The sequence below is a fragment of the Pelodiscus sinensis genome, chromosome 2, assembly GCF_049634645.1.
Source record: "Pelodiscus sinensis isolate JC-2024 chromosome 2, ASM4963464v1, whole genome shotgun sequence".
Lineage (NCBI taxonomy): Eukaryota > Metazoa > Chordata > Testudines > Trionychidae > Pelodiscus > Pelodiscus sinensis.
In genome coordinates, this window is record NC_134712.1 from 175,490,300 (window position 1) to 175,510,598 (window position 20,299).

The 20,299-nt window shown below is 43.3% G+C and overlaps 1 protein-coding gene across 1 annotated transcript in view; it reads left to right on the plus strand.

Annotated features, from left to right (window-relative positions):
• Positions 1-14,644, plus strand: part of SUSD5 (sushi domain containing 5) — a 59,518-nt gene extending 44,874 nt beyond the window's left edge. The window contains exon 5 of the mRNA XM_006121752.4: positions 13,250-14,644. Coding sequence (XP_006121814.2) covers positions 13,250-14,523 — 1,274 coding nt within the window. The 3' untranslated portion in view covers positions 14,524-14,644. The remainder of the gene's footprint in view (positions 1-13,249) is intronic.
• Positions 14,645-20,299: the final 5,655 nt, after the last annotated feature.

Genomic DNA, 20,299 nt, shown 5'->3' on the forward strand with positions numbered 1-20,299 from the left:
AATTTAGAATAAAGTTTGTGCAATTTTCTGAATTTTAGAAGATTGACAGAAACTTTAAAACTTGGAGTAAGCTTATCTATATCTCTACTTCAATAAATTGCCACTTGGCCAAAATTTGTTTCTTTAAAATGCTAATTTATCTGTACTAAATCTAGCACACCCACAGTGCTCTTAATACTCTCATAGGGTATGTCTACACTACCCCGCTAGTTCGAACTAGCGGGGTAATGTATGCATACCGCACTTGCTAATGAAGCCCGGGATTTGAATTTCCCGGGCTTCATTAGCATAAGCGGGGAGCCGCCATTTTTAAATCCCCGCTGCTTTGAACCCCGTGTAGCGCGGCTACACGGGGCTCGAACTACGTAGTTCGGACTAGGGTCCTATTCCGAACTACCGTTACTCCTCGTGAAACGAGGTGTACCGGTAGTTCGGAATAGGCACCCTAGTCCGAACTACCTAGTTCGAGCCCCGTGTAGCCGCGCTACACGGGGTTCGAAGCAGCGGGGATTTAAAAATGGCGGCTCCCCGCTTATGCTAATGAAGCCTGGGAAATTCAAATCCCGGGCTTCATTAGCAAGTGCGGTATGCATACATTACCCTCCTAGTTCGAACTAGGAGGGTAGTGTAGACATACCCCTACATATCTCATCAGATGCACACAGAAACATAGAAACATACACCAAAGAAGTCAGCATCATTGTTAACAAAACAAAGCATGTCACCTCCCATCTCATACACTGGAGGCCCTACCCAGAAGATAGCCCTCCTCTCCTACAAAAGAGGCTAAGGCCAGAAACCATGGCCCGGCCCTGGACAGGCTGCAGGCCAGCGGGGACAACTGGAGGCTAGGGCCAGCCCTCGGAGTTTCACTCCTTCTCTGGAACCACTGTAGGCTGGGGGAGGCAGCTGAATGCTGGGGCTGGCCACTGGAGCCTCACCCATGCACGGGGGTAGGAATGGAGGCTGGGGACAGCCCCCCAAATGCTGCCACCTTCCCCAAAGAGGCTGCAGGCTGGAGGGAAGGGCCATTGGAGACCGGGGGCAGCCCCCAGAGCCTCACCCCATCCCTATGGACATGCTACAAGTCAGGGGGGACTGCTGGAGGCCAGGGCCAGCCCCCTGAGTGCTGTCCCTCTCCCAGACAGGCTGCAGTGGGGGGGGGGGAGGGGGACAGCTCGAGGCCAGGGACACTCATGGAGCCTCAGCTCCCATGGACCAGCTGCAGGCCAGGGGAGGGTCAACTGAAGCCCAAGGCAGAAATACTGCAAATATTGTCTACCAAAGAACTCTATCTAATGTTTGAATCACTTTCCTTCTTTTATTAGTACAAACTTCTTTTTCCTTCATTTTTGAAAAATATAATTGTTTAAATAAAGCATGTACATTTTCCTTTAGTAAAAAAAAACCCCTCCAAAACATTATTTCACTTAGGCTGTGTCCAGACTCAGGGGTTTTTTCGGGAAAAGTAGCCTTTTTCCGAAAAAACTTCCCCTGCGTCCAGACTCAAGCCGCGTTCTTTCGAAATTTAATCGAAAGAACGCGGCTTTTCTTTCGATGGCGGTAAACCTCATTTCACGAGGAAGAACGCCTTCTTTCGAAAGTTCCTCTTTCGAAAGAAGGCGTTCTTCAATGTAAATAGGGCTTCTTCGAAAGAGAGCATCCAGACTCACTGGATGCTTTCTTTCGAAAAAGGAAGCCGCTTTTTCGAAAGTTCAACGTGCAGTCTAGACGCTCTCTTTCGAAACAGGCTCTTTCGAAAGTATCTTTCGAAAGAGCCTCTTTCGAAAGAGGCTTGCAGTCTAGACATAGCCCTAAAGACCCAAGCAATACTGGGTACATCTGGTAGTCTAAAAATAAAACAAATGTTTTCAGGTAGACTTCTGGCACCAAGCTTTTTTAAACTTAAAATATTTAAATCCAAACAAAATGTCAATTGTACTGTTTTTTGTCACTACTAATTTTCCTTAACTTATTCATTGCCTGTGTAGTCTGTAAGGTCTGTAGGGCAGACACCATGAATTTATACCAGTCTGTCTGTAAAAGGCTTTGCAACTATTGGTGCTAGCCAAATAGTTATAGTAACTTACTTTGTCTCCCATGATTTATCTTCTGCTCCTTGTCAACGGTCACTCCACATTTTTATTGCCTTTGATCACTTCATCTGTCTCTCTGGGTTTTAATTTCAGCATTTGTTTTTCTGCTCATTAATTTTTCTGTCCTTCCACCTATTCCTCCACTCTCCTCTCTCTTGCTGCCCTGTTTTCTTCTCTAGCACTAGGTTGTGTCATTGAAGTTTCACTCCTTCTCTTTCCTCCTGGAATCTCTCTTCACTGACAGCCTCTTCCACAGGAGTATCTCCTCTTCTAGGGGTTTGCCCTAAGTCCCCTTTCTTCCGCCCACTTGGGTCTCATTCCTCTCTCCCTCCTTGAATACTTTTCACCATTTGATCACCTGCTTCACCTCTATGGGTCTCTCCACTTCCCTCTCCCGCTGGGTGGTGGTCCCCTCCTCTCTTTTCCTCATTGAGGATCTTTTTGCAGTCGCTCTCTCTGTCCATAAGAAAATCTTTCTCCTTATGCCCCTGCTTGGAGTGTTCTGCCTCTGAGGTCTCTTCTGTCTTCATGTTTGAGTCTCCTCATGGCATACTCCATTGGTGGGAGGGGTTTCTCTTCAGTGGAATCTTTTCCCACACATGTGGAAGTCACCATTTTCTTCCCCCCCCCTTCCTCCCACCCATCCCCAGCCATGGCTCTTAACATTTGGTCTATTTATTAGCTGTCTCATAAGACATTCACAGGTGGGAGGGTCTTCTCTTGCTCCTAAGGGAAATGTCTTATTCTCCTTCCTTGCCCCTTGTTGAGTCACTACTGCCCCTTCAGAGGGTACCCAACATCACCTCTGCCCCATTGGGCATTTTCCTCGGCTGTTCCCTTGTTGGTGGAGATGGAGGGAATTTCTGCGCTTTTCCCCCCACTCTCCTGTACCTGTAGCACTCACCTATATCTAGCCCCCTTTTGCTGTGGGACTGGGGGCTGCCCTCAGTCCCTTACTGCTGGTGTGGGCTATCAGGCTTCCTTTTTGTTGCAGGTGGGGTCACTAGATACTCCCCCCCATTCTTCTCTAAGCTGGGAACAGGGGGTCACCTTGTGGGGCTAGTTGTCTCTTTCTGCTCTGCACTGACTGGAAGCAGAGGGGCAAGTCCAGAAAGAAGCAGAACCACGGACTTTCCCCTCCCCCCATCCCGCCCCGCCCCTGTTGCTAGGAGGCCACAGGAGCTGCTTGCTCAGTGCTATCTGCAGAATCAAGTCAGTGAAATGGGGTTACGAAGCAGCAACGGCAAGACTGCACTCCTAGAGCCCCTGTGATAAACACAACCATATACCCGCATCAGTTTCCCGGCTCAGGTAACCCACGAGTTCTACACCGTGCCTCCATCCCTTTGGGGTTGCATTATCAGAAGCCCACTGTGCAAATGGTCCAAAACAAAATCCCCACTCATAGTCCACCGATCTCTCCAGTGTATGCAGTCATTAAAATCCCAAAACCTGTCGCCCTTTCATGCCTCACATACCACACATCAGTGCCTCCCACTACATTTGGACTCTCTTTGGGTACGTCTAGACTACCGCGTTTTGTCGACGGAAGTTTTGTCGACAGATACTGTCGACAAAACTTCCGTTGACAAAGAGCGTCCAGACACATTGAGTTCTGTCGACAAAGCAAGCTGCTTTGTCGACAGAACTCCGTAGTCTGGACGCTACGTTACAGGCAATAACACCTTCTGTCGACAGAGTTCTGTCGACAGAAGGTGTTATGCCTCGTAAAATGAGGTATACCAGCGTCGACAAAACTGCTGAGTTCTGTCGACGTTATGTCGACAGAACTCAGCGGTAGTGTAGACGCTGGTATAGTTTTGTCGACAAAAGGGCACTTTTGTCGACAAAACTAGGTAGTCTAGACATACCCTTTCAGTCCTCTTCTGTGTTTCTGCTAGGGAAGCCCCCTCCCCCCGCCCTGCCAAATGAAGCATAACCTCACGCTTCTTAGTGGGAAGCACCACATCCTCTCTGCTGGGAGAGCATCCTAAGCAGGAGAGCACACCTATCCCCCACTCCTCCAGCCCCCTTAATGTTCCCCTGGGTCCAGTTCTTTGGTGTGAGACATCCGCAGGAAAGCCTCTCCACTGCCCCTCTGTGATCAGTCCTTTCTAGCCCTCACCTTCAGCCAAGGGATAGACAGTAGCTACACTTAAAATGCCAGTGGTAGCACTTTAGCGTAGGAACTTACTACAGCTGGAGATATGCCATTTACATGAATGGAGTCAAGATTATACAGTTAGCCTTTCACCATTAGAAAAATGTATCATCTCTAGTAATTAATACTTTCACCTGGGTCTACATAAGTCTCTGTGCTCTGTGTGGGGGGGGGGGGGAGGAGAGGAAGTAGGTGATATTATCTCACAGGCAAAATATTTCACAGGCCTGTCAAAAATAATGCTGTCTTAGGTTTCTGTTTTCAGCTCTTCACTGACTCACTTTGTGGCCTTCAATAAATCACTTCACAGTTCTATACCACAGCTTGATCACATGCCAAATAGATATTAGTAGTGTACTCATTTTAGAAGGATTGCAAGAGACTTAATTAACTCAGTAATGTCTGTTGAAAGCAATTTGAGATTGTTAGAAGAAACTATAGAAATGGAAGCTATTTCAATTTCTATAGTAATAGGGTGAGAGTCTTCTGTCTTTACTCACATTAAGTAGTCCTTTACTCTAATTAGTCCCTACGCTCCACCAGTAATGGAGGGGTGTGTCTGGGGCTCTGACTGAATATTGAAAGATTTGGATCTTGCTTGGACCAATAATTTTCAATGTCAGATGTTTTAAAACCAAGCTTTAGAAAGGTACAGCCACATTAAAAGAAAGGTACAGCCACATTAAAAACCAGCTGGTAATGGGATTAAATATATGTAAATAAAGGCTGCTGCTGTTTAAATAAGGGGTGGACATAGTGACACTTTGGTCACTAATTTTCAGTTGTGCTCCTATAACCTGGAAAGTAAAAAATTCCAAAAAGTGTTTAGACAGTGAGCAAAACCGACGATAAAATGTTAGCTACCAGTGTCTGGAATATAGGGCAAACAGCTCCTAAAAAGGCTGTCCTCATAAAATCAACTTGCTAAATACCAAATGTAGGCCTCACCTAGAGTCCTAAAGCCCAGAAGAAAGAATGGCCTACTGCTATGGGAAGCAATCCAATGAAGCCAAAGCTTCCAGGTGAGGCTTCCTTTCATGTTTCAGAGATTAATAGATCCTTTCATTCACGCTAACGTTAGTTATGTATATCGTCTTCTTTGCTATAAACTGTATAAACGCCAGATATTGCATATGAAAATATGCTATAGCAGCTTTACAACCCGGACCATAATGATTCTCTAAATGAATCCGACTTATGTATTCATGGGCAGTAGATACAGCAAGATGGGATCTCCCAATAAAAAACACAAATTTGCTTGTTCATATTTTTATTTCAGTAATGTTAAAATGCCAATTGATTTTAATGTGAGCAGGATTGGGTCCCAAGAGAGCAAATCCTTGGTACCTGATTGGAGATTAACATTTTATTAAGAGCGCATGCTGTTATTGGACTTAGATACTTCAATAGTTGGGGAATGGTGCGTTAAACAACAACATATCAAATCAATATATATCCTCGCCTCACATGGACTGCTGTGGTCCCTTTGTCTCAAAAAAGGAGATTTTAAAAGTAGGAGACTTTCAGAGCTAAGTGTGAAGACTGATTAGAAGCATATAAACATTTCCACATGAAGAGAGAGATTGGGATTGTTTAAAAAAGAAATGAGTAAGAGGGGATACAGTCTTACAAAATAATTCATAGCAGACCAAGTAGATGATGTGCTCTGATTTGCCCTTTTTCATATCACAAGAATGTGAAGACATTAAGGGTATGTCTACACAGCAGCATTATTTTGGAATAACTGAGGTATTATGAAATAACAAAGAGTGCAACTACACAGCAAGCCATTATTTCGGAATAACTGAGGTATTATGAAATAACAAAGAGTGCAACTACACAGCAAGCCATTATTTCGAAATAATGTCGAGCTGGAGGACTTCTTACTCCAACTCCTGTAATCATTATTTCACAAGGAGTCAGAGAAGTTGAAGGAAAAGTGTTCTTCCTTCAACTTCCTACTGTGTAGACAGCGCCAAAAGCCGAATTAAGAGGACTTCAACTACACAATTGACGTAGCTAAAGTTGCGTGGCTTAATTTGACTTTTGCCCCACTGTGCAGACATAACCAAAATGAGCAAGCATATCAGTGAAGCACATGGCAAAAAAGACACAGATTGTGTTGAAGTGCTTCTCTGTGAATCAGAGCCATCTATCTCCACCTGCCAGCTGATTGAAATGGAAAGTCAGAGAGGAGCCATGAAGAATTCTTAGCTTGAAACACAGACAAGAATTCTTAGCCTGAAACAAGGGGTGTATCTAGACTACAGGGTTTTGTCGACAAAAATGGACTTTTGTCGACAAAACTATACCTGTTTCTACACTGCAGCTGAGTTCTGTCAACATACCGTCGACAGAACTCAGCAGTTTTGTCAACAGCTGTAAACCTCATTCTATAAGGAATAATGCCTTTTGTCGACAGAGGTCTGTTGACAGAAGGCGTTATTGCAGCTACACTGTCCTTTGCGTCTACACTGTCATGTAGACAAAGTGGCTTGCTTTGTTGACAGAACTGGATGTAGTCTAGACTCTCTTTGTTGACAGAAGCTTTGTCGACAGTATCTGTCGACAGAACTTCTGTCGACAAAAGCCTATAGTCTAGATGTACCCAAGACCTCTGACTCACAGTATAGGTGAGAGCAGACAGGGGCGGGAAGGAGCTACATCTTAGGACTTCTGTTTTACAAAAATCAGTTCATGTCTAGTGCTTTTTAAGAACAGGTTAAGAAATTCCCAGTGTTTCTTGCCTTTCCGCCATGTTTTTCCCAAAAGAATTAAACTAGATCTTAGAGTGGAAATCTGGGAGGTGGGGGAGTGTGTGTAAGCAAAAAGGGGGATGTTTTACATGTCGCATTTTTGAGTCCCTGGAAGCACACCTCTCTAAAAATAGATAACAATTTTGAAGTTGACTGTTGGGGTGGAGCGGCTTGAAAGCCCAGACTTTCCTATGTTTCAGAACTCTAGCCTGATCTGTAACTTCAAAGTGCTGACTATACAACTACTTGTAGAGCACCCAACATGAGTCTGTTGACCTTGCTCAGTGGCTTACGTCCACATTCCCCAAAATGCTGTTTAGACAGGCCTAAGGGGGCTCAGACGATCTGAGATCCTAGTTCTAGAGTCTGGGGCAGTTGGACAATTGAGTCCACAGTGGCTTAGAACATGTGGGGTCTACTTACAGTGGATGACTGGGCCAGGGTGTAACAAGCAACACAGATTATTTCAGGAGATATTTGGATGAGTAGAGGTGGTGGCTTGGCTAGCTGGTGTGAGGTAGTTCTTCCAGAGAGCAGTGTAGAAAAATTCATGATTGGGTAATGGGAATTAAGGCATCATGGCTGGCATATTGTAGCTGTTTTATGTTTTGTTGACAATGTATATACACTGTAATGTAATTTTAAAAACGGGTTGATTAATATTATGGTAAGCTTCCAAATATCAGTTCAGATCTGAAAGACTGCACAAACATATTTTATGACTATCTAGAGCAGCGGTTCCCAATCACCAGGCTGCGGCCTGCTGCCAGGCCACGGACCTCTAGCTGCCAAGCTGCAGCGGCTCTGGGAGCCAGGGCTGGAACACACTGCTCTCGCCGTGGCTGTTGAGAGAGGCAAGTCCTACCCCACCTCTCAGCCAACCAGCACCAGGCAGGGACGAAGTCTTCTCCCAACTGTGCAGCCCTCCCGCTGAGCAGTGAACTGCTCTTCTGCAGCTGGGAGGAGACCCCACCCCTGCCCAGTGCTGGCTGGCTGAGAGGCAGGGCAGGACATGCCTCTCCCAACAGCCGCAGCAGAAGGGCGGCACTGGGCAATGTACTCCAGCCCAGGCCCTCAGAGACACAGCCAAACGGGCAGCAGCATAGCGCTAGATGAGGCGGGCTGGAGAGGCGCTGGGGGTTCCAGGGATGGCTAGTGCTGGGGGGCTCTGGAGGCTGCACTAGTAGTGGGGCAGGCTATGGGAGCAGGGCTGGCACCAGGGGTCTCTGGGGACGGGGCTAATATTGGGGCTGGCATTGGGGGAGACTTTGGAGGGTTGGTTGCAGTGGGGCTCTGGAAAGAGGAGCTGGTACTGGGAGGTCTGGTAGTGTGAGGAGGTCTTAGGGCAGGGGGCTGGCACAGAGACATTTGGGATGGGGGCTGGCACTGGGGGACTCTCGGGGTTAGGGCTGGCACTGGGGGTTCTGGTGGCTGGGATTTTGGTGGATTGGCAATGCTTTATTTTTATATTCATCTTTTGCATAATGAATATACAAATAAAATTGTGAATTGGTTTGCCAGTCCCCAGTATCAAAAAGGTTGGGAACCACTCAGTTAGAGGAATTTGTGTCCTACAAGAAACATTTGTGCTTAAAAGGGTTGAATTCTCCTGTCTGCTCAATCCACTCTGCATTGCATGGACATTTCCCCATGTTTATTGACGAAAGAGGGCAAATGGAGAAGTCTCTCTGTCAAAGGAAAATTCTCTACCGATGTATCTGCTTCCTACGCCAGATACATTCTACATCCTTTTTATGAGGGAAAGCAAGGAGTGTGTTGAGGAAAGGGGTTAGGAAAGTAAAGCTAAACATTATCTCTCATAGGGTATGTGTACACTACCACCCTAGTTCGAACTAGGGTGGTAATGTAGGCATACCGCACTTGCAAATGAAGCCCGGGATTTGAATTTCCCGGGCTTCATTTGCATAAGCTGTCCGGCGCCATTTTTAAATGCCGGCTTGTTCAAACCCCGTGCCGCGCGGCTACACGCAGCACGGGCTAGATAGTTCGAACGAGCAAGTCATTCCGCACTATCTGTACGCCTCAAGGAACGAGGTGTACAGATAGTGCGGAATGGCTTGCTAGTTCAAACTATCTAGCCCGTGCCGCGTGTAGCCGCGCAGCACGGGGTTCGAACAAGCCGGCATTTAAAAATGGCGCCGGCCGGCTTATGCAAATGAAGCCCGGGAAATTCAAATCCCGGGCTTCATTTGCAAGTGCGGTATGCCTACATTACCCCGCTAGTTCGAACTAGCGGGGTAGTGTAGACATACCCATACAGTGTAAGTCAGCACAAGGGAGCACCTCTCCTAGGCTACATCTACACTGCATGCTTATTTCAGAAGAAGCTATTCTGGACTAGTTATTCCAAAATAGCTTATTTCAAAATAGCACGTCTACACTGGAGGGAAGCCTCAAAATTAGTCCAAGGCAGGCTTCCCTAATGTAGACATGCTATCTCGATTTAGAGCCCCAGGGAGCACTGGGGAGGTATAATTTAGAATGGCCCTGGTGAGGGGCTATTTCGAAATAGCATCAGTGGAGCATCTACATACGACTTATTTCGAAACAGATATTTCAGAATAGATGTTATTCCTCATAGAATGAGGTTTACAGATTTCAGAATAAAATGTCTGTTATTTAGAAATTATTTTGAAATAACAGAATGGCTGTGTAGCACTCGCATTGTTATTTCGAAATAATGCTAGTTATCTCAAAATAACGGTGTAGTATGGATGCACCCTTACATGCTTTGGAGCCCACTGTCACTCAGAATCTGAGACAGGACCCCATCAAGATTCTCACTAGTTGTTAGCCTAAAGCAAGACAATAAAAACACAAGACTTCGTATATTATAGACTGACACATTTATAGTTTCCTGCTCTTAATTTGTTTCTTGCCTTTTACCAGGTTCAGGTTCATTGCTTCAGTATCTCCACTGAAGGTTAAACAGTCTTTGGAGGTTTTTTTTCTTTTAAAAAACATTCTCGCCATGTTTCAGTTTATTTTTCAGATTTTAGGCATGGATCTCTAGGCTCGTAGGCCAGCAAGAAGCAGGAGCAACTGCATCAACATTCAACTGAGCAAAAATGGTGTGAGCTCAAAATCAGGCACCTTGCTTAGCTAGCAAAATTTTCATTGGATTTTATTTATTTTCCAAATAACAGCAGAAATATAAATAGTAATGCAGTCTTTTAGTTTTGTCTTTAATTAAAACTTTTGTTTAGTCTCATAAGCCTTAATTATTTACGGCTTTTGTTGTGCACTGACTAGTGGGGATGAAAGAACCAATATGTCTTTATATTAAACTCAGACATGATGTTATTTCTCCCATACTGCATTTGATTGTTCTTTGATAACAATATAGTTCTTGGAATAGATGTGTAGTCCAAATGGTGATGGCTGAGGACATTATCTGACGTTTTAAATACCTGGCACCACAGATTACATCCCAGCAGGCAAGGACTAAAGTTAAGTCTACACTGGCACTTCACAGTGCTGTAATTTTCTGGCCCAGAGGTATGAAAAAAAACACTCCTGCCCCCTCCTAGTGCTGTTAGCTACTCCCCTTATGGACGTGGTTTACATAAAGCAGTGGTCACCACCAGTAAATCAGGATCTACTGGTAGATCTTGGAACCTCTGACAGGGGATCCCAGCTGCTTTGGCCAGGAGGTTATCAAGCCCAGCACTTCAGCTGCCCCCCACAGACTGCTGTGCATCTCCTGTCCTTTGCCTTGGAGCTGTCCCGTCAGGAGCCTCTGCTTTCTATGCAGGGCAGGGGAGGGAGAAGAGGGGTGATGATGTCAAGATGCCCCCTCTCCCACCCTGTATCCTATCTCCACAGAGCAGAAAGGGGGCATAACAGGACTTAGGATGGAGTTTGTTGGCTGCTTTTGAGAGTGATGCAGGGCTAGGACAGGGTTGAACCTGTCTTAGTCCCACTGCACCACCACCCAAGAGCCACCTGAGGTAAGCCGAGCCAACACCCCAAAACCCTACCCCAGTCATGAACCCCCTCCTGCACCCCAGCCCCTGCCCTAGCTCCGAACAACCCTGCATCCAAATGCCCTTCCAGAGCATGCACCTAGAACCCCCTCTGGCATCTCAACTGCCTGCCCCACGCTCAGCTCAGAGCCCCACTCCCACTCCAAATCCCTTCACCCAAGACCAGAGCCTGCACCCCAACCCTCTGCCCCAGCCTGGGGAAAGTGAGGGAGAATGGGAGAGGGAGGGAGAACGGAGTGAGCAGGGCGGAGTGTCAGAGGGGGGCACAAAGGAGGCAGGGGCAAGCATATTTGGGTTTGAGGTAGATCTTGGATTGCACTTAAAATCAAAAAGCGATCTCATGCTTCAAAAAGTTGGAGACCACTGACATAGGGTGTTGGGAGAGCTCTCTCCCAGTGCTCCTGCTGTGGCCATACTTTTAATTTAAAGTGCTACTATGGCAGTGATGCTGCAGCTGTGCTTTAAACTTTCAAGTGACAAAGCCAAAGCCCTTCATTCTTCTGAGTTAGATAAATACAGATCCATATCACATACAGATGAAACCTTTCAAAACTGGGGTCCTGCCTGCTCTGCATGGACATCAAAGTCCCATGGCACATATCAGTAAATCAGTGTATCCGTAGCTAGAATTTCCCTACTCAGTTACTATGCAGAATGCAAAGCATCCCAGGACTGCTACCCTTACACTAAAGAGCTGATTGTATGTATGTCAGTGGCAATATTATTCCTCTGTGTGTTTATAGCAGGGGTGGGCAATAATTTTTGGCTGGAGGCCACTTCAAAAGGGCTGGGCCGGAAGGGGCAGGGCCTAATCCAGAAGGGGGCGGGGCAAGAATGCTTCTGGGCTTCCCCACCCACAGACCATAATTACTCGGGGGGTGGGGAAGGCCCTTTTGCCCACCTCTGGTTTATAGGACCTAATCTGATAGTCCTTTCTGAGGCAAATTCCCATGGTTTCGATAGTCAATAATTTTACCTTCAGGTTGAAATGCATCAAATATTATACCACTCCCAAAGTAGATTTTTAGCAATGTATTCTAGAAATTGTTTTGAGTCCTTCCTTGAAGAATACCTTGATAAGAGGTGTCTGTTTTTACACAATCAACAGCAATGTATTTATTTATTTGAATAGGGTAGTTTAGTATTGGAGATTCAAAAGTGAAATCCTGGCCCTTTAGAAGTCCATGGCAAAACTCTGATTGACTTCAATGGCCCAGGATTTTAACCCCATCCCTTTGTCCTGTTGACTGATGTTTGGCATAAAAACATTGGTTTGATTTTTATAAACGTGGCAGTGCTAATCACTGGGAAACAGTTTCTGATAATGGAATATTGTTGTCCGTCCCTCCCCTCCCCCCCAAAAAAAAATGTTTTAAGGAAATGGTATTGTTGGTAATACTAAATCCCAACACAAAGAGAACACTGAATTGAAATATCAGTGTTGATAGTGTAAGGCTGCAAAGTGAAACTCTCAGAGATCAGGAAATGCCTGTGACCTTTAACTTTATACCTCTTTGCATGACTACCTCAGTCTAATGACATATGGATGAGAAATTCCTATCAATTCACATATGCACAGCCACAGTATCAGTAGAACACGAGAACTTCATTTAAAAAATATTATGATAAAATTTTGCACAATAGATGAAGTCTATATATTTAAGACTTTATAAAACAGGCAAATAAAAACTAATTTTTACCAGACCACAGGAAGGCATGAGTCCCAAGGAATATTTTTAGGACTATTTTTAAAAAGTTGACACTTTTGAAACAAAGACAGAACCATCTTTTTTCTCCCAAATGTTTTTCCCAGATTGAAAATAGCTGAATTGTTTTGCTCAATTTTTAAAAAAATGTTGCTCTCAGGGAGTGGAGTTAGAAAAGAGTCCAAATGGTGAACATTTGAGAAATTATGAGCAATTGAAAAGGCCCTTCAGAAAGGAAATTTTAATACAACTTTACCTGGGTGCATAATCAATTCAATACATATTTAAAAGACTGTTGGAAAGTAAGTAAATTTAAAAAGTTTAGCAACACTGTTCAAACTTTTATAATCGGATATAATGTATCAGAGCTGTGGTGACCACTTACATTTCAAGGACAGACAGAACTGCATGAAAAATACAGGATGCCATGTTTTAAAGGACACCACTGCGTAACACTTCATTCATATCATAACAAGAAAACTTCAAGAGCTTTTCTACCAAATTAAATTAATTTTTTTTTCAGATGAGACTGAGGCACACATTGACTATGAAGATAATTTTCCTGATGACAGATCTATGCCTGTTACTGAGCATGAAGAAGAGCAAGACAAAGAGGAAGGGGAGGAGGAACAAGAGCAGGAATATTCCCGCTCTATAGGTACGGAGGCAAAGAGAATTGAAAGCAGCAAAGAGGTCACTCAGGATATAGATTCTACTGAGAAGGGAAGCAAGGCACCAACTGAATCACCCGTGTCACTGCTGAGCCAAAAACACTTGTTTTGGTTCCCTTCAGAGTCTTTCAATGAACCTGAATCTGACAGAGAGACAAACGATGCCACTAAACCACGATTTTCTGATGGCAACAACCACATTGGAATGAAAACTATGTATAACGAACCTGGCACCAAAATGATTTACGACAGTCAGGATTTCCCCATCGGACCTGTTCTTGTCAACAACGATACCAGAGCAATGAAAGATACAGTCACCAATTCAGATGAATCCTGGTTAGATGGTTACCCTGTAACTCAGGAAGCAGTGGAGAATGACGAAGAGGAGGGGGATAAGGCTGATGGGTCAATGGGAACAGATGATGACATTATCCTTACAACTGATCAGACAAATCATGTTGAAGTTAAGAAATCAGGCAACATTGATCCAGCTCCAGACAAGGATTTAATACAGATTGTGGCAGTCCCAACAAGGATGCATGACTATGGGATCAAAGAAATACCATTAGTTCTAACACCAACAAGTGCTCCCGACAACATGAGTGCTAGCAAAGGCTCCGATGATGTGATCAGGTACCGCCCAACTACATCATTGGTATTTGTGACTCAGGAGTCTGCTACAACTCCACAGCATGACATCACCATCTTGAATACTGCTATGTTAAAAACCTCTATAACAGTTAGTCCCATTGATCACATTCCACATCCAGAAGCAGAAGACACAACAACATACGAAGCACAAACAACAACCACTATACCAACTCTGGGTGTTTTAACTGACTCATTGTCTAATGAATTAATTGAGCAAGAAAATCTCACCTACAGCACAGGAGAAAAACTTCTCCCCACTCCTGAACCTTGCATAGGAGAGGGCTGTCCCAGCCCAAGTAAAGGTCCCATGATAGCTATCACTGTGATTATTTTGTGTTTGTTACTGTTTATATCTATATTGGTGGTGTGGTACTTTAAAAAACGGCAACAGAAGAGTTCTGTATATAAACTGAACGGAAAAGATCAGGCTAGATACCCCCATCACCACCAACAGATTGAAATGCAGAAAGTCTAACCTGCTACCTGTTTTGTGGTAGACACTAGAAAACAAGAAAAAAAGGTCACATGAATAGTGCACACTGAAATCCATCAGTGTGGCAGGAAGCAGGGGGCACAAAACAAAACAAAAAAAAAACTGTGTGGAACAGAAGGAAGGTTAGCTGTTTGGAATCATAACTTAATATATCTTGACATTTCATTGTTAAAGAATCTGTACATTTTTACCAGAAGGGTCTTTTTGGAGATCCTAGCAAAAAGAATATGTTTGATAGCATAATTGGAGATCGTCCAGGTTTTTGCATTTTTCTCGTATTAACTGGTAAAAGCAAATTCTTTGTCTACGACATTGTCTGGTTAAAAGCCAATGACAGGACTAGGTCAGACCTTTCTGTTTTATTCTCAGGATATGTCTGCATACACTATGCAGCTTTTCGCAACAAGGCTGTATTGAAACAGTCCTGTTGCTAAAAGTCAGCGTGTGTGAACGCTGTTTGTCAGCACTTTTGTCAATGAGGGGGTTTCGCTGTGTAAGCTGCAAAGCACTTCTGCCAACAAAGCAGTGTTCACACTTTCACTTGTGCAAAACTTTGTCATTCATAGGGTTTTTTTCTAAGCATCCATGAAAAAAAGTTTTGTCGATCAAGAGCAAGTATAGACATAGCCTCAGTGAAACAAAAGAAGTTGGGGGCAAAAATCTCTCTCTGAGCTAATGCATGTTTTGACATTATTTCTTTTAGACCTAACCAAATTTGTCAGTGTTCAGTAGACCAAAACCAATGATTAACATGGCATGGCATGTGAGGAAATATATTTAGTACAGTATGTTAATGTAATGAGTGATATTGCATCTGACCAGATGATGACTAAGTTATTTTTCTTCAGTGTTGTGAAATTTTCTTGAAGTACATTAACCAAACATGCCGTTAGGATATTTTGGGGTTGAAATGCTGTTTTAACCTTAGTAAAGAAGTGCCTTTTATATTAATTTTTTGAGGAAAGAATTCTGTCTCACTGGAATAAAGATAATACAAATACTAGAAAATTCCATTCTTCCTTTAAAGTAAGCAAGCACTTAAGTATGAGTGCACTCCTCTTTTCAGGTGCTCTAAGTAGCCTTTATTTATCAAACAGCCAGACAGGAATAAAGTGATTTGCAGGAAAATACATCTAACATAATTTGTTCTGAGTAACAATGCTCTTCCTTAAGACCAGCTGATCAAGATGTTGAATTTAAATATGCAACCTATAATGTATGAATTTAAAAAGTTATGTTAAATGTATTTGTCACATTATTCTACAAGATGACTGAAGTACACTTGTTTACTCAAATATACTAAAGAAATAAAAAGATCTTTGAGTCCTCATTGCTGGTTCGCTGGAAAAACTTGTATTCAGTGTGCAGTAGCAATTTAAAAAGCTAACAGTTTTAGAAACCATTAGGAAAGGGATAGATAATAAGGCAGAAAATAATGTCTTGATATAAATCTCTGGTACTTCCATATCTAGAATACTATGTGTAGTTCTAAAAAAATTATAATTGGTAAAAGCATGGAGAAAGGCAACAAATTATTAGGAGCATGGAACAGCTTCCAGATAAGCAGAGATTAAAAAGACTATGACTATTCAACTTAGAAAAGGGAGGAGTCAGGGTGGAGATACTAGCTATTAGCAAAGATATTAGCCAAGATGATCAGGAATACAGTCCTGTGCTTTGGGTGTTCCTAAACCCCTGATTGCAACTAGCTAGAACCGGACAACTCAATAATTGCCCTGTACTGTTGATTCCTTCTTAAGCATCCAGTAGTGGCCACTGCAAGAAGACGTGATGCTGTGCTACATGGACAATTATCTGACTTAGTATAGACATTCTTATGCTTTTATTCTCTGATAGACTGAAAGGAAGTGCGAAGTGGTCAAAGATATGATGTGGAATAGTGGGAAATACATAAGTTCATCAAACTACTTATTTTAGTTTGAAGTATAAAACAAACCTAAGCATGACAGACTATGCCTAATTGCTACAATGAAAATTCTTGCCTTTTAAATTGGATGTCGTTTCAGTTAAAAACATGGAGGCTCTTCCAACATAACATCCTATTTAGAATAGTTAAGCATAAATATGGAAGTGAGAGAGAGAAAGAAAGTGGCTTATATTACCTTGGGAGTAATTTGGTCTCTTTACGAGTGAAAAATCTTACTGTTTGTTCTTATCTGTTCAAAAAACAAAAGTAGCACCAGTAATGATGAATAACCTACAGGTCAGAAACAAGCTCATTTTCTACTGAGTCTCTGCCAAAATACTCAAGTTATTCAACAGATCAAAGCATAAAGAGGGAAAAAGTGAAATACTGAAGGATGAATCAGTTGAAATCATATAGGGCCAAAATCTTTCTTCAGATACTGTGCTGTACATCAGGGGTTCTCCATCTTTTTCTTTGAGCCTCCCCCCCTCCCAGCATGATATAAATACTCCATGGCCACATGTGCCACAACACATAAAAGCCAGGACTGGTGTTAAGGGGTAGCAGGCAGGGCAGTTGCCTGGGGCTCCATGCCACAGGGCACTATGTGAAGCTAAGTTGCTCAGGCTTCTGCTTCAGCCCCAGTAGATGAGGCTCAGGGATCTGAACGTCAGCTCATAGACACATAGACTTTAAGGTCAGCAGGGACCACCATGATCATCTAGTCTGACCCCCTGTACAATGAAGGCCACAAAATCTCACCCACCCCTCCCAGAATAATCCTCTCACCTATATCTCAGATATTGAAGTCCTCAAACGATGGTTTAAAAACCCCAAGCTACGGAGAATCCTCAAGCAAGTGATCCGTACCCCATGCTACAGAAGAAGGTGAAAAACCTCCAGGGTCTCTGCCAATCTACACTGGAGGAAAATTCCTTCCCGACCCCAAATATGGTGATCAGCTGAACCCTGAGCATGTGGGCAAGACTCACCAGCCAGACACTCAGGAAAAAGTTCTCTATAGTAACTCCTATCATCCCACCATTGACCTATTTACCACTGATAGTGAAAGGTCAATTAGTTGCCAAGATCATGTTATCTCATCAAACCATCCCCTTCATAAACCCATCTGGCTTAATCTTGAAGCCAGATAGGTCTTTTGCCCCCACTACTTCCCTTGGAAGGCTGTTCCAGAACTTCACTCCTCTAATGGTTAGAAACCTTCATCTAATTTCGTGTCTAAACTTCTTGTTAGCCAGTTTATATCCATTTGTTCTTGTGTCCACATTGTCAGGGCTCGCCGAACTGTGGCAAGCCCTGCTCGCCAGCCGTGCTGTCCGGCGATCTGCGCATGCGCAGATCGTTCTGCGCATGTGCAGATCGCCCGAACCCGGCTCTTCCGGGTATTATTTGTCGAGCCCTGCACATTGTTATTGAGCTTAAATAATTCCTCTCCCTCCCTGGTATTTATCCCTCTAATATATTTAAAGAGAGCAATCGTGTCTCCCCTCAGCCTTCTTTTGGCTAAGGTAAACAAGCCAAACTCCTTGAGTCTCCTTTCATAAGACAGGTTTTTCCATTCCTCGAATCATTCTAGTGGCCCTTCTTTGTACCTCTTCCAGTTTGAATTCCTCCTTCTTAAACATGGGAGACCAGAACTGCACACAGTATTCCAAATGAGGTCTCAACAATGCCTTGTATAATGGCACTAACACCTCCTTATCTCTACTGGAAATACCTCACCTAATGCATCCCAAGACCGTATTAGCCTTTTTCACAGCTATATCACATTGGCGGGTCATAGTCATCCTGTGATCAACCAGGACTCCTTCTCCTCTACCATCACTTCCAATTGATGTGTCCCCAGCTTATAACTAAAATTCTTGTTATTAATCCCTAAATGCATAACCTTACACTTCTCACAATCAAATTTCATCCTATTGATATTACTCCAATTTACAAGATCATCCAGATCTTTCTGTATCCTTTACTGAATTGGCAATACCTCCCAACTTTGTGTCATCCACAAACTTTATTAGCACACTCCCACTTTTGGTGCTGAGGTCAGTAATAAAAAGATTAAATAAGTTTTGGTCCCAAAACTGATCCCTGAGGAACTCCGCTAGTAACCTCCCTCCAACCTGACAGTTCATCTTTCAGTATGACCCACTGTAGTCTCCCCTTTAACCAGTTGCTTATCCACCTCTCAATTTTCATATTGATCCCCATCTTTTCCAATTTAACCAATAATTCCCCATGTGGTACTGTATCAAATGCCTTACAGAAATCGAGGTAGATTAGATCCACTGCATTTCCTTTATGTAGCTCTAAGTAGCAGGACTTAGGTTTTCTGCTCTGAGCATCAACAAGTCTAACACTGGTCCTGTTTGGCAGCAGGACAGCTGATAGAACTGCCGGGGCCCTGGACGGGGGGGGGAGGGGAATGGAGAGCTGGCTCACTACTCCCCCAAGGGCAGCCAGCCCTCAGTGTCACCCAGACCATGCCACAGCCCCTCCCCCCAGACAGCCCTTAGCATGACCCAGTGTGTGCGGCTGGGGACTCTGGCAGCTATTCAAAGGGCTAGGATCCCCAGGCCCTTTTGAACTGTTGGGCCGTGGGTCAGTTGCCACTCCCCCCCATCAACAGGCCTGTTTGATAGACCTTCTGAAACAGGCTTGCAGCCCTTCTGGGGGACCCCCAAACTCCTGGTTGAGAATCATGGGTGTATATTTTGAATACCTTCGGCCATCTTGCGTAAATCAACCCCCATATACTGGTACCAAACATTACAAATAAGATTTTAAAAAATTAGCTACATATTTTGTACAAGAATATGACTTTATAGTGAGCAAGAGCAGTTGAATATTGTTGCCTGGAGATAGACAGCAAGAATAGAAACTGTGCAGATTTGTAAATAATATGCTTCCTGTTACACTGCATGATTTTATTATTTTAATGTGTTTGAGAATATTAAATAACCTGGGATTACAGTTGTAAAATATTTTTATGAGGTAATCTTTTTTAAACAATGGATTTAGCACTAAGTAACTTTACAGAGTCTGTTAACTCAACTAAAACATATTGTGTTATCTGTGTGGAAATATACTGCAAAAATAAATGCAAAAACAATTTTTAAACTTTTTTTATCTTAAAGCATCATATCATTCAAACAACACTAAACAGAACTGTAACACTGAAGTACAGCTTAAGCTAAGTAAACAAAAAGTGAATACTGTTAGTATCAGGAAACATAAATGATGTAAAAATTATACACAAATAAAGTTACAAATGCAAATTGCACGGGGCTCTTGTGAGACTCACAGATGTTTGTTATTCAAGAAAAGGAACAGAATGTACATTAACTTAGTGCTTCTGAGATATCTAAAAAGGCGTGGACGAGGGCGCTGGCAGTGTGTGTTCTTGTTCAAATAACTGACTAAAGAAATTTGTTTGTAGAGGAAATACTGGTCTCGTCATCAGGCGTTTCTCGGGGCAGAAATTTTGACATTAGAATTAGTCAATAAGTGTTAAGTTCAGATCATTAGTCCAATTCTATTAATCAGAATTTTTTTTCCTCCAATTTACATCCTGAACCAGAATGCTGTTTGCACTTGTGGAAACTTAATTACTAGAGAGACCCTGACCAAAATAATGGGGGGAGGAAAGGCTGAAAGAAGATGAAAATCCCCCCTCCCTTCTCATGTGTATTTTGGCAATTAAATTAAGGTGGGGTATGGAGACCATGATAAATACAAATATTAGAAGGATGAAAAGATGAAAGTGAGAGGACAAATTACTCAGCAAACTAAAAGAATATAACTAGCAGCAAT